Raw genomic sequence first — 14649 nt, forward strand, 5'->3', positions numbered from 1 at the left:
AAGCTTAATGCAATTTTAAATTTTTTGTTTAAAATGAACATGACTTTATTGGTCTTTTATTCTTTTGGAGTAAAACATTTTATTTTGAGCGCTATTAATGCAGTAATTGAGGCATAACCGGGGTATAACGTCTAAGTAGGGTTTTTTTTAGCTTGTAACTCGTTTAGTGAGATGGATTGGATGGATAGATTATCTCTTTGGCACATCAAGAATCCTTCTGGTTAAAGATGCAATGCTTATCATTCTGACCTATTTTCCACACAATTATAGAAATCTTATAGCGCAACTAATTCCCCACACAATGAATTATTCAACAAAGCCTGGGCAACCAGGCCCCCTGCTCCAGTTTTTGACAGCACTGTCACTGCTTCCAATGCGCGTGTCCGCTTAAGGGCGTGCGCACTCCCGTCCCAGCAGGAAATATGGCGGCGCTCATGACTTTAAGTCAGGTAAAGCAACAACTCCTTTACCTTATAAAATCGATCATAAGCGTTTAATGATATGTATTTTTAACGACAATGTCAGTATATATCCCTCATTATGCTACTTTCTAAGCGATGTCACGGTGTGTGGTGGTCGTAGAAACAGCCTTTTGTTGTCAATTGACTTGGTGAACGTCTACCAGATGAAGCCTATAGCATGCCGTAGGCAGGGGACTATTACATTGGTAGTGGGAAATAAATACGTAAATAACCTATGTACGTGACCAGCCCTAGTACTCTACAGAGTATTTTCACTACTCTGATCTCTCTTAATCGAAGGTTGTATATTCCAACAGATACTTTAATGGTAATGTGTCGTCTGCTATTAAGTTAGCTCTATAGTGAACGTCAAAGTTGGCCTGTCTAAGGGGACACTCACACGTCCCTCGTTTCACTGTGTTTACTTCAACAGTTATCGAGCGGAAACCCGGTATATGACAACTATTTCCGACAGGTAATGTCGTCTGCCTTATGTTTACCTTTTTGAGATAGGCCAGATATCTTAGGCTTTGTGTACATGATCTGCCCAGCTGTACTCAAACAGGAGTAGCCTTTTACGCTACTGGACAAACAAAGCAATGTAAACCATAACTGTGCATCGCTTTAGGTTGACCGTGGAAACACAGGACAAATATCAGCTGGGGATGCAGCTCAATTCCTTAAGAAGTCGGGGCTGTCGGACAGTACACTTGGAAAGGTACAATTTAACAATTGAGTTGGAAAACGGAAGTACATATCTGAATTGCACAATGTCTTATTAACCCAATGTTTGTTTATGATATGATAGATTTGGGATTTGGCTGATTCGGAACGAAAAGGCTATTTGGACAAGAGGGTAATGTGATTACCAGATTTATTTGATAAAAATGGCTGTGAAATTGTTATGTGGTGTGATGCTGATGTTGGCATACTAACTGACTACCAAGCTCTTCCCCAGGGTTTCTTCATAGCTCTCAGGCTTGTGGCTTCGGCACAGGGCGGCAACGACATTAGCCTCAACAACCTCAACCAAACGCTAGCTCCTCCCAAGTTTGTGAGTAATAAGTGCATTGCTTGATTTCACAATATCAAAAGGGTGTGTGCATTCCTCAAAGAGCTGCGTGTGATATTCACTACGTATTCAGTAGTTCTAATTGAGTCTTGGATTGGGCTAGCTTCAACGATGTTAATACATTGTTTTGCAGAAGGACACTGGTAGTCCATTAGCGAGCCTATCCCCAGTACCATCAACACAAACAGACTCGCAGTGGGCAATACGGGTGAGTAAAGCACTTGGAGACACAGTGTTCCCAATGAATACCGAGATGCTCTTCACATAAAACAGTGTTTTGGTTTTATTCCAGCCTGACGAAAAAGGGAAATTTGATGGTATCTTTGAAAGTCTGTTGCCAGTCAACGGCCTCCTACCAGGGGATAAGGTCAAACCCGTGCTCATAAACTCCAAGCTACCTCTGGAAGTATTGGGAAAGGTATTTGTGTCCATAAACCGTCTTTACCATTTTTAGTTTTAGTAAAATTGTGATTGACTTATTCAAACGTTGTATTCTCTCTTTTAGATTTGGGAAATTAGTGATGTCGACCAGGATGGGCAGCTGGACAAAGAGGAGTTTTCTGTGGTAAGACGTCGCATCATTGCACTACTGTTTCAGGAGTCAGGAGTCTCCCGGGCACTCTCGTCCACGGCTCATGGTGTGTTTCCAAAAGCTGTCTTGCACCTGCGTCCTTGACCCGTGTGTCCCTCTTACGGAAACCAGGCCATGCATCTGGTCTACCGAGCCATGGAGCAGGAGCCCGTCCCGGCCACCTTGCCCTCCAACCTCATCCCGCCGTCCAAGAGGAGGAAGTCTGGCGTGAAGTTGGCGGGCGCCGTGGCCGTGCTGCCCGGTCTGTTCGGGATGTCCCTCTCCTCGGCTCCGTCGCCCCTGAAGGAGACCCTGCGGCCCACCCCCTCCCTGAGTGCCGTCGCTTCCCTGGGAACGCCCACCAGCGGCCTCTCGCCTAAGCACTCCTTCAAGTCCAGTCCACAGCAGGTGTTGGTCAATATTAGCTTAGCCGTGAGCTTTGCTCAAAGTGTTGTCTTTACGCAATCTAACATATGGTTTTGGTCTCTTAGTCCCATATTTACATTTCTCGTTTACAATACAAAACCAAGGAATGGCAAATGCTATGACATTGTTAATTTTACTGGTAGCTATAGAACTATCGTTATAAGAGTAACAGCTTCACACTTATCTATTAGGCTATTCATTGAGAAGTCCATTGTATTTATGCTGATATCTGAATTGGAAAAGTCAATCTAGCCAATTTGTAGTTTTGATTGTGGTTGCTAGTTTCTGTTGAGCCAGCTCAATGAAACCAAAAGTAAACTAGGAAACGCATTCATTACTTCACATTGCATTGCTAATACATACTTTCAAGTTTAGAGCCTGTTTCCCAGCTGCACCCTGGCAGTGTATCATGATCAAACAAGCACGTCCAGTATCCAATCCATTTTTGAGAGCTAATGGCCGGACTTGTTTGGCCACATTGTTGTGAGCAGCGACCACTATGTATCACTGGACACCATGCAGTTGCTGCAGGGCTCTGTGTTTACGCTCAGTAGTTCTGTTGGAGGGGGAAGAACAGAAGGAATGACAGCTCTTCACTCCTGACTGATTCCCTAATGAGGGCAGATGGTTGTCATCGAGCCACCATTTCCTAATCTCTCGACCCTCATTCACATCCTCATTCCTCATTCCATGTATTTGTCTACATTGTCTTCCCTGTCATGCTACCCTGGCCCTTTTACAGACATTTTTCTAGCATACATTTGTGTTTTGCTCCATACCCATACCTATACAAAATATAAATATAAGTTAAATATATATAACTGCTTCATGATGCAAAGATACAGAAATATGACACATTATAACAAATCACTTGCATTACTGGTTTACATTTTCATGACACACGTAACGCGTGTTTTGGATACTGCAGCAGATGCGGGTCTTCATACCCTTTTGTGTGTCGTCTGTGTCCTCAGACCTCCTCCGTGAACTGGGTGGTCCCGCTGGCAGACAGGGGGCGCTACGACGACCTCTTCCTCAAAACAGACACAGACATGGACGGCCTGGTCACCGGCACGGAGGTCATAGAGATCTTCATGCTGTCCAGCCTGCCCCAGACCATGCTGGCCCAGATATGGTGAGGCCTGTGACGATTTGAACCGAGTCTAGTATCAGGACTGACGCAACACCATCTCATTGTTATGTAGTTGAAATGATACTGCTTTGTTGGCTCCATTTCAAAAGTATCTTTTATCGGAATATGCTAGCTGTTCAGTTAGATTAAAAAAGTGGAACAGCCTGGCATAGTGCTTTTGAGACCCATTCAACCCAGGGGTAACTTTGGATAGGCGTTTAACACACAAGACCCATATTGAAAAGACCATGGCAAAGGGGAGCACACTCCTCCGCCAGCTCACCAGCATGAGACAGGATGCAGGTCCAAGCACCCGACCCTCTACAGCACCCACTCTCTGCTACTCTACTAGTGAGTACGCCTGTTCAGTATGGGGAAGATCGGCGCTAGGGAAAGGCATGAACTTGACCTGGTCACTCTACCACACCAGCTTTGTTTAAAGTAGTAGGCAAGCATATTCTGACGTAGGTTACGAAAGAAGAAGAAGAGAAAGAGGTACTATTGCTCAAAAGTGGCTGACGGTTGCCGAGTTTCCTTCGATGCTACTTGACAATGTATAATTTATCAACAATTTGAAGAATAAAACAAGATGCAAACTTGTAGGTGTGTACAGATGAATAAGGAAGTGAGGATTGCGTAGCCTTTGAAAAATGACGGTAGGGAGGTATTGACCTGCGGAAGTCTGGCCCACCAAGAATGACATTATGCTTACAATGGAGTTTCTCCCTAGTCGCTGAACACATGACACGATTTACACGGAGACTCCATGTACCACGGTGTACAACAAGGGTTTAATCGTTGCACTGTAAGAACACACGGCTATCCCGTACGTTGCGCGCGGACGGGCGACTGAGACGTGATGCAGGTGTCAGGTGTTAGCCGGCGGGGGGAACACGGAGTCACCAGGTCCTCTGCCGCTCTCCCCAGGGGCCTGGCGGACACCAAGCAGATGGGCAAGCTGAGCAGGGAGCAGTTCTCCCTGGCCATGTACCTGATCCAGCAGAAGGTCAGCCAGGGCACGGACCCCCCGCAGAGCCTCACCCCGGACATGATCCCCCCGTCGGAGCGGAGCGCGCCCGCCGGCCCCGTGAGTCCCCCCGCGGCCCTCTGTCGCTGGCCTCACCGGCCCACGCTTTAGTCGTCGTTGAAATCATCACGTTTTGTATTAGAGTCTGTTCTTGGCTGTTATCCAACGGCCTGATGGCTTTTGGATGCAATGAAGATCACTAAACTCGATCACCTGATTTTAAGGCATACTTTAAAAAAGGTAATTGTCACGTGTCCTATGAACTGCATAGCATCATATGCAGAGCTCGTTAAGCTTCCTGGTTAATGGGTCTTCTATCTTGGTGGTATGAATATTAAATGTGACTCCATGTCATATTCATATCGTATTCAGTTTGAATCAGTAGTTTTAGAGCAAATACTCAAAGTACAATATTGACATTGAACCAAACTACGAAATATCTTGTGTTATTATCTATAATACCACAAGATATTTCCATGTATAATATAATGAAAATATCTTGTACATAAAGATATATGGTTAGGTGTGTCTGTGTAGCTGTTAGAGGACACATTTGTACTATTATGAACTATTTACTACTATTTCAGCTCTATAACAGTCCTAGTTTAAGTTCAATTAAGCCAGAGTGATAAATTGCAACTCTAAATATATTACAACTGTGGTGAATATATTGGCTATAAACTGTCTTGTTCCAAAACAGAAACGTTCTCTTTTTAAATGTTAAAGTTCTGCTACTTTCCACCTGCATTCTTCTGCTTTGCTTTGCCAAACAACAAATGATTCTTCCGCCCCTGCTTTCTTTCTCTCTGGGATCTCTAAGACCTACGCTGGTTTCATGTCTGCTGTGGGACCTGAGCTTGCTGCCTTTGCTCATCTGCGCAGAGTGAGTAATTGCCCTGTTCTCCACGTGGAGGCGCTGTTGTACCTGTTGTTTTCACCAGCACCAATATGGTCCAAGCAGAAAGTGCTTTGCATTGTAAGCAACGTTTTTGCGTGGAATGCAAAACAAAATAAATCTGCTTCTCCTAGTGAATCTTAGTGTCGGCAAAGAAACTCGGGTGTATTATTGTTGCATTGTACTTGCGTATGTAGAGGGCTTGTACATCATGACGTCACATTGAAATGACCGCAGAATTAATCTTCAAATGATTTGTTATTAAGGGTAGATATTGTTGTGTTTGAAACTGCCAGTGTTTCTCATGCGAGATGTAGTAAAACAAAGTTTTCATCAGCCTAGTTTATGACATATTTACAATGATTATGATTTAACAGTACCGCTACTCTCTTGAGCTCTCAATATGTGAGTGCCTGCCAATAAAAAAATCCCATGATGCATTCTGATCTACAAGCCCTGTAGTAGTTTCAGCTTTCACTGAAATGTGGTGAGGCGTTTCACTATTTATTGTCAAATGCTTCCACCTGCTGGTACTGCGAAAGCCTATCTTCGCAGTATCAGCGAAGAGAGGTTTTTCAAAAAAGTTGATTATTTCATTGTCCAAAAAAGATTCAAGTAACTTGTATCTTTATAAAACAAACAAGTGTATTCTTATCTTAGCTAAATCGAGCACTATTATTGCTTTTAGTTTTTTATGGTAATTTTTTAGTAATTAATTGTGAACTGATTGTTTTTAAACTATTTATGTTGATTTAGCCTTTTGCAGTATTGCTACTTTCTTGAATCCTCTTAATATGTCAGCGTATTGGCAACAAAAAATCTAAAGCTTAATGATCTAAAGCTTAGTCTTGTGGGAATCCACCCCAGCATTTGCTCTCGAGCCTTCCAATAGAATTCACTAATTGTGATCATACATCAAAGTGGGGTCACCCCGTTCAACCCAAAAACGACCAGATGTTGACTCATCTCGGATAACACTTTCCACTGAGGACCTGTCCTCCTCCCGGCCTGGGTGAGAACCCTCGCCGGGTCTCCTACGTCAGTCCTGTGTGGGAATGGGTCTGATCCCCTGACTCGCTGTGTCTAGGCTCCGTTTCCTTCCTGTCCCACGTGCTCGGCAGCGGGGAGCTCCTCTCGTCCCGGCTCGGCTGGCCATCATTAACCTGCTGTCATTCTTTCCTTCGCCCCCCCCCCCTATCTCCCTCTATCTGTGTTCAGCTTTTCCCCTTTGCACCCTTCTTATCTGCTGAAAACCTTTTTTCGCTTTGTTTTCCTTGCCGCCATAACCTTTCTTCCCTCGCTCTCATGACCTCTACTTTCCGCAACACACACACACACACACACACACACACACACACACACACACACACACACACACACACACACACACACACACACACACACACACAGAGCCCCGTCAGTCACCTCAACCCCCCCCCCCCATTTCTCCAGCCATTGCCAACCTTCATCGATCTTCAACCATTTCATGTGGCACCAATATGTCGTCAAAAGAGGTTAAATTCCCATCCTCCTCACAGCACCGCCAGTGAATTAAGCCTTGTTTCAAAACTGAAAGGGCGCCCTCTTGTGTTGGAAAATAAATGTAATTCAATAATAAGCATGAGAGAGAAGGGGAACATGACCTAACTTGGCAGTTAATGTTTTTGTGATGAATCAAATTCATATGGATTACACCCAATAACAAGCCCAGTTACCACTCTCCTGTTCCTCCCTCCCCACCTCAGGACAGCAACAGTTCCAGCGGCTCAGCCGACCTGACGGGCATCAAAGAACTGGACGACCTCAGCCAGGAAATAGCTCAGCTGCAGAGGTGAACCCCCCCCCCCCTCCCCCCCCGCCTGAGCTGCAGCCGGCAGAAGAATGGCTCTGTTTCCTTGTCTTCCTCGTAGCCAGGGCTCAGGAGAGGCCGCTGCACGCTACACTAGGCTTGCCCTGACCAGGGGCTGCCCAGATGGACTCGTGCAGCCAAATGTCCCTCTTGCATTCCTGACTGTCAGGTTTTTTTGTTTATCTAATAGGCCGCCAGGAAGCCGAAACAATGTGGTATAATTGCGTACTTTGAAAACCTATGCAACATGTGAGTGTAGCCCATTCAGAGTACAGCCAGCCTCTACAGTTTATAAGAGTAAACGGTTCTTGTCTTTGAATGTCGTGCCACCGATTAACAGATTGTCACCTCACACACACGCGGGCAGAATGGATATGACTTACAGAGAACTTGGGTTCAGAGAACCAACGTATTTTTGGTTTGTGCATAGTTGCACCCGGTTGTTGTGACAGGGTGTTAAACCACGACAGGTAGGTGTTACAACAACCTACCTCGTCCACAGTCACAACTATTATAGCGATGCCTTCCCCTTGCACGAAAGGTCTTTTTGTTTCGGTTTCCACACACTGCTCCAAACATCTCTCAAAGCCCCATACAGACCCTAATCCAATCATAACCCGGCCTTTTCATGTGTTTGACAGGGACAAGTACGTCCTGGAGCTAGAGATCAGAGAGAAGGAGGAAGCCATCAGACAACAGAACACTGAGGTTCAGGTAAGGCTGGACGTGACGCGACCCGCCGATGCGGCACTATGAAACTAACCCTTACAAATCAGTGCAGACAATCAGAGCGGCTGAAATGCCGCTCTGATACGTTTTGTTAGGGTTGGCTTCAGTGGTTTAATCCATAATGACTTTCATTATGAACTAAACAGGAGTGTTATTATGAAGCTAACCCCTTCATAGGGTTGGCTTCATAATGGTTTCATTTCACCCTCTCCCTCCCCCCCATGGTACCGGTCTCTTCAAATAACGGCAAATGCGGTTCATGTTTGATAACTGAATCCGTAAAAAGAAAAAGCTTTGAAATGATAAATGGTATAAAAAAAAAAAAAATTAAAAAAAAAACTGAAATGAAAGCTGTACTTTAACGAGAGAACCACGGCCCGCCGCCCCCCTAACCCATCGACCCGGCTCCGTGCGGCCCCCCTAACCCAACGGCCCGGCTCGGTGCGGCCCCCTTCTCCTCAGGAGATGCAGGTGGACCTGGACCGGGAGAACGGCACCCTGCAGGACGCCGAGTCCCAGAAGCAGGACGCTAAGGAGAGGCTGGAGGAGACGGACCAGCAGCGCTCCAAGCTGGAGGGGATGCTGAACGACGTGAAGGTCAAGTGCCAGGACGAGTCCCAGACGGTGAGAGGCAGCGGGGCTGCTCATACGCCCTCCGCTGGAGGCAGGCTGCATGAATGGAGGCCTTTGTGGGGGCTCCATATGGGAGAATGTTGGGTATCCCTGCACAATAAGGGAACATTAATCCGCCATGAGTTAATATTAGTTACTGCAGTGATAGGCATTGTTGTGTCGCATAAGCATAGGGGTAAGAGCAAGGGGTTTGGGTTGGGGTGAGGTTTTGTATTGTGGTTCATTTCTTAGCAATAGTTACTCTAGTTTCATTGGCACACCATTCTTAGGGTTAACGGCTAATACACCTTATAAATACTGTTTAAACCATATTGAATAATGTAAAAATTGCTATCTTAGTTAACATGAATGCATAAATGATTACTAGAATCTTAGTTAAATGGTAATTCATTGTAAGTTAATGCTTTTTGCGGCATTTACTAATGTTAAATGGTTGCTTTATGTACTCTTATTGTAAAGCGTTCCCCAATATTTTTCTACAATTGAAGGCGGCATTATGTAATGTCCACGGTGCATACCAAAATTTAATTCTTTATTTAAAGGGAATCTGCTGATCTGACTCGAACCTCCACCACCGCCTCCCCCTCTCCCCGCCCAGATCGCGTCCCTGCAGAGCCAGATCCGCTCCCAGGAGCTGGACCTGCGGAGCCAGGAGGACGAGATGGGTCGCACCAAGGGGGAGCTGAGCCGGCTGCAGGAGGAGGAGGCCCTGCTGGGCCAGAACCTGCTGTCGGGGCGTGTCCAGCTGGACAGCATCACCAAGTCCCTAAGGGCCACCCAGGACGAGCTCAACCAGGTCAGACCCCTCCTCCACCCAGCCACCGGGCCCATCTTAAAGCATGGACCCAATGCGACCCCGTTGACTGATTCATGGCAGCTTTCAGCAGCACTCTTGACCAAATCACAATACAAACGCCTCATTCATGAATTTCGAATGTGTGTAACACTGTTACTTTCGTTAAAATGATTGCGGTTGGCACCCCTTGGCCACATTACACACGTTCTCCCCCGTAAGTTGACTCCTTTTTCTCAGCAGTCGAGTTTCATCCTTTAAAAGTTTGCTTTGCTCCGTTCACGCACAAACCAAGCTCACACTACAGCTCTGTGCCAAGTGGGCACGGCTCAGACGGAACGGAGAACGGGGAAGGTCGTCCCTTTATATATATACTGCAAAGGAATTCGACCGTGTAGTGTACTTCAGGGGGCATTGTTGTTGTTGTTAACCGCCCGCGGCTCGGATACAACGCAGACCTGAACCAGACTTTCCGATTCCTCCCTGTAGTAGGCCTAGAGCAAGCCAACCGCTGCCTTCCCTGCACCTCCCCGTCCACAACTGAGTCAACGCGTCTTCAAGTCCCTTTTGAATGCGACGCGTCTCCTCTAAAACACCATCCGCTCTATCCCTGTCCACTACCCCAGGCCCGCAGCAAACTGACTCAGATCCAGGACAGCCAGCTGGAGGTGACCAAGGGCATCGAGCAGTACGACCGCGCGCTCACCAACGGCGGCAGCATGACCAACCTGGCGGACGACGTCCTCCCGGAGAAGGAGAACGGGGCCTTCAGAGGGACGGTGAGGAAGAGGAGGAGGAGGAGGACGGGGAAGAGGGGACAGGGGACCAGGGGGGGGGTGGTGGCGGGCGACGTCCCCCCGGCGGGAGTAGGAGAACGGGGCCTTCAGAGGGACGGTGAGGAGGGGGGGGGGGGGGGGGGGGGGGGGGGGGGGCCCGATTGACGTCAGCGCTGTAGTGAATGCCCGGCCGTTCACGGTGACCGGCTCAGCCCTCTGCACCTGTTGGAACATTTTAGCGACCGCCGCCGTAGGAAAGAAGGTCCACTAATCTTTCCCCTTCATTCTCCCGGCTTTTTCCGGGAGAATGTTGGCGCTCAGGTTGGGCTTCCACCCGGCTCTCTATTGGCTGACGGGGCCGTCGGATATTCGCTCCGTGTCACGCCAGCACCACGAACCAACACATTAATTGTCACACTGCTAATTATATAGCACATCAAAGAGCAGGGTGCTTAAAAAACTCGGGTTCCAATGTATTACCAGTCTGAATGGAACAGGTATTTTAAACTGACAATTAACACATGAACATTCTTTGTAAAAGAACATTTTAATTGGCCACCTGAGCAAACGGCTTAAGTGTGATTGTTGTTGAGAAGTGCACAAACGTTTTTGCCATTCAGGGCATACTCCTTTTAATCTCTTTTTTTGTTTTGCGCATCCTTTAAGCCAATACAAGCTCACTGTTTGTCTTGAGGTGATTCGTTCACCATTGTAATGGCTTTAATTATTAGACCGTTTCATAACAATAACTTCATAACTTTTCGCGTCTCTAGGCGGATTCCTTCAAGTCTCGGATAGCCATGTTCAACAGCAGCAACGGGCCCCGGGACACCTCCAGTGACCCCTTCCAGACCGAAGACCCCTTCAAGGCCGACTCCTTTCAAGGTCTGAGCCCCTCGAATCCACCCTTAGTTCCTCAGCAGTGGTCATTTTAGAACCGCGACACCTACACCGGAACCCTGGTTAACAGCCATCAGCACACTCACACCTATACCTGCTGGGGGACAAATGGGTTTCACTTGGTGATCTTGGATGAAGTTGACGTTATTTTCTTATATGTAAAAGGGTCGAAAGTCTCTTGCTGTGTTTGGATAACGGGGCATGTTATCGTAGGCCTGCTTGGTGCGTGGTTGGTCTAGTTTATCCTCCTACATTGAAGACCTGATGGACCTGATATGATGGCCCATTGTCTCATCTGAATTCAATGTGACGTAAGGTTTGCCCTTAAAATCCCAGGGTGTGAAATTATAGAGGGTAAGAGTACAACGTAGTTTAAGTCTGACATGATTACCATTGATGACCAATACAATTCACATTCTAAAAAGACGAGCCGAGTTGTTTTTTTGTTGAGATTTCAAACCATATGACGCCGTCACTGGCTTGATCCTTGTCACCTTTTGCGTTTTTAGATGCTTTCGGGGGCGATCCGTTCAAAGCCACCGACCCCTTCAAAGGAACATCCTCCGAAGACTTCTTCAAAAAGACGGACAAGTCGGACCTGTTTGCGTCGTCGGACCCGTTCGGGAGAAAACCCACCCCTCCGCTCAAGGTACAACAACTGTCGAGTGACTGGGTCCTATTAGTTCACAGGACCTCAGGGGCATTTTAAGTGTTGGTCATGCATCGCTCAATATGAATGGGAGACCATAGATTGTGAAAATGTTCAGTCCCATTTATTTTCCTTTTTCTCTCAGCCGCCCGCCTTCGGTGGTGCTGACCTGTTCAGGTCCAACAGCCCCAAGGCAAAAGAACCAGGTACCGTCATGATCATATCCCTGCAGACACGCACATTCTAAAAGGCTAAAGCTCCTACTACAAATACTTGCAGGAGCTGGTATGAATTCTGACTAGTTTATGTTTAATCTAAGTTACACCGGTAAAGTGCTTCACCAGCGACAATTCAGTTACATTGAATTAAAAAAAAAAAGAGAAAAAAAAGAGCTATCAATTCATGAATGAAAGGTCACGCTTAACATGGCAATAAAACGCCCGACTAGACGGATCAAGTTAACCGCCGGGATTCCTTGGGTGTCAAAGGGACATAACAGTTCACCACAACAAGGTGAACGGGATGTATGCCGTCACAGGCCATCAAGGTCCCCGCAGTCAAATGGTCATGTGTCCTGGAGTACAGGGCCTGTGTGTTTGAGCACAAACAGTTGATGTATAGAGGAAGCACTCATGCTGAAGGGGACAGGGGGGCAAGGGGAAGAGGGAGAGGGAGAGGAAATTGCACTCATGACGTTTGTACATTTCTATTGAATCTTTAGTAATAGGGAGAGCGGTAGCTGACGTAGGAACCCGTATTTAAATCCTGCAACGGCAGGTCCTACACGTGCATGCTTACCCAGCAAGCCCTCCAGGTGCACATGGATCAGTTCTAGTTGACACACGGACGCGTCCCGGATGCCAGACCTAGCCTATTCCACTGTTCCTCGCTTCAATGTCCTCCTTTTTCCCTGTAAAAACCGGTGTACTTTTCCCTCAGTGACCAAGCAGGAAATTGGCGGCAAAATGTGGGAAAACACTTAAATTGCGCAACCCGGTCTCAAAGAAGCACTGATGCCTGTGCCACAGTGTCTGGGTGACGTGTTGGATTTAGACGTTGGTCGGGGGGTGGGGGGGGGGCGGGGGAGGGTGGGGGGGGGTCATTAGGGGTCACGCCATTTTTACTCTCCGTGGCTTCATTTTTTCCTGTGGTGCAGGGCTATTTTTAGTCCGGTACCTACGCATTTAACTGCTGGACGACTAAAAATACCCCCCCCCCCCCCCTCCATATCCCTGGAAAAACAGGAGGTTTGCTGGAGCCAAGCACAACAGAAACTCTGTGACTATGCCTCCCATTCTGCTTGAAGACAGCGCTTCTTTAACAAGCTTCCCTGCCCCACTCCTCCTCCTCCTCCACCTCCTCCTCCACCTATCCAACTCTTCTACGGCTCATTCGGTACGGGGGGTGGGGGGGGGGGGGGGGGGTTTGTTGTTGTAGCTTCGGGAGCTAACCACCGGCCTGCGCACGTCCTCGGCTACACAGTCGTTCACCCAAACACAGGAGCGCCTGTAGACCCCGGAGCGCGGTGCGTTTTAATGTGAAAGAAAACACTCCGCGCGTCGCACATGACTGCCACCATTTTGGTCGGCACACTAACAACAAACAGATTGTGTTACAATGGTTTGTTTGGGGTGCTTGCTTTCCCCCCCCCCCCCCCCCCCCCGTTTCTCTGTACCACTCCACAGTTGCAATTTCTTCATTAAGCGGGGGGCAGGCATTCCACGCTGTTTCCAAACAACCGCCTCACAGTTCTGGTTAACAGTAGAGCGTCTCAGTCGTCTAATTAGCTAATCAGATGCACTCGTCAGGTTCGGCGTAATGTTTGCTTTTTAGGGTTTTCTCCTCGAAATGTCATGGAAAGTGAGACCCCCCCCCCCCCTGATCCCAGAATAGCACGCGGGGCCGATTTCATAAACAAGCGGGGCGCAGGGCTGACTTCTGAACGTGTGGTCGGTCGTGGGGTTGAACTCTCATTAAACCTCCCTTTGAGGCTCCTTCCACTGATGCATTCAGACTTTCCAAAGAGGTGCTTCACATGCTCGTCTTGTCACAGATGCGTTCGGGAAAACGGACGCCTTCGGGAATAACTCCTTTGGAAGCAAGGGCGGTTTCGCCGACTTTACTCAGATGTCAAAGGTAAGCTTCCTGGACCTTTTTTGAGTTATGATTTTTCTTTTTTCCGCTGGCGTTGTAGAAGGCCAGGTTATTCATTTTGCCCACATTATGAGTGAGCTCTAAATTCCCACACCCACCCCAATGCATCACTTATAGCTTCCCCCCCCCCCCCCCTGTTATTTATAGATATTTATATAAAGAATGTTGTCCAAGGCCAGGGGCTATATATTGATAGGTGTGTGTGTGTGTGTGTGTGTGTGTGTGTGTGTGTGTGTGTGTGTGTGTGTGTGTGTGTGTGTGTGTGTGTGTGTGTGTGTGTGTGTGTGTGTGTGTGTGTGTGTGTGTGTGTGTGTGTGTGTGTGTGTGCGCGCGCAGAAGCAGGACAACCCCGCCATGCCCCCAAGAAAAATGTGCCTAACCGCCCAGCACCTCCCTATGGTAAGAACAGTGTGTGTGTGTGTGGTCCGCCTGAGTGTGAACACATCATTTGCTAAATGGTGAATGGACTGTATTTACACAGCAACGTTGCATACCTTTCTATCACCACTCGACAGCGCTGTACAATTAATGCCTCTCACGTATGTGTATGGCCGCGCACGGACAAAGCATGGCTGTGAGCAG

General features: G+C 47.5%; 1 protein-coding gene across 3 annotated transcripts; it reads left to right on the plus strand.

Annotated features, from left to right (window-relative positions):
- The first annotated feature begins 357 nt into the window (after window positions 1–357).
- LOC132462811 (epidermal growth factor receptor substrate 15-like 1) lies at window positions 358–14643 on the plus strand. Of its 3 annotated transcripts, XM_060058567.1 has the most exons (22): window positions 358–449; window positions 895–936; window positions 1090–1179; window positions 1270–1317; window positions 1420–1515; window positions 1667–1741; window positions 1826–1951; window positions 2039–2098; window positions 2237–2512; window positions 3505–3665; window positions 4590–4749; window positions 5510–5572; window positions 7330–7415; window positions 8075–8147; window positions 8625–8786; window positions 9394–9591; window positions 10215–10367; window positions 11138–11249; window positions 11774–11913; window positions 12059–12119; window positions 13967–14049; window positions 14404–14643. In XM_060058567.1, the coding sequence occupies exons 1-22, from the start codon at window positions 423–425 to the stop codon at window positions 14527–14529; spliced, it is 2418 nt and encodes an 805-aa protein (XP_059914550.1). In that variant the 5' UTR covers window positions 358–422; the 3' UTR covers window positions 14530–14643. The 3 variants fall into 3 exon arrangements, with proteins under 3 accessions (XP_059914550.1, XP_059914551.1, XP_059914552.1); XM_060058568.1 differs by lacking the exon at window positions 5510–5572; XM_060058569.1 differs by lacking the exon at window positions 14404–14643 and having other exon boundaries at window positions 13967–14220.
- The last annotated feature ends 6 nt before the right edge of the window (window positions 14644–14649 follow it).

The sequence above is a fragment of the Gadus macrocephalus genome, chromosome 8 (assembly GCF_031168955.1).
Source record: "Gadus macrocephalus chromosome 8, ASM3116895v1".
Taxonomy (NCBI): domain Eukaryota; kingdom Metazoa; phylum Chordata; class Actinopteri; order Gadiformes; family Gadidae; genus Gadus; species Gadus macrocephalus.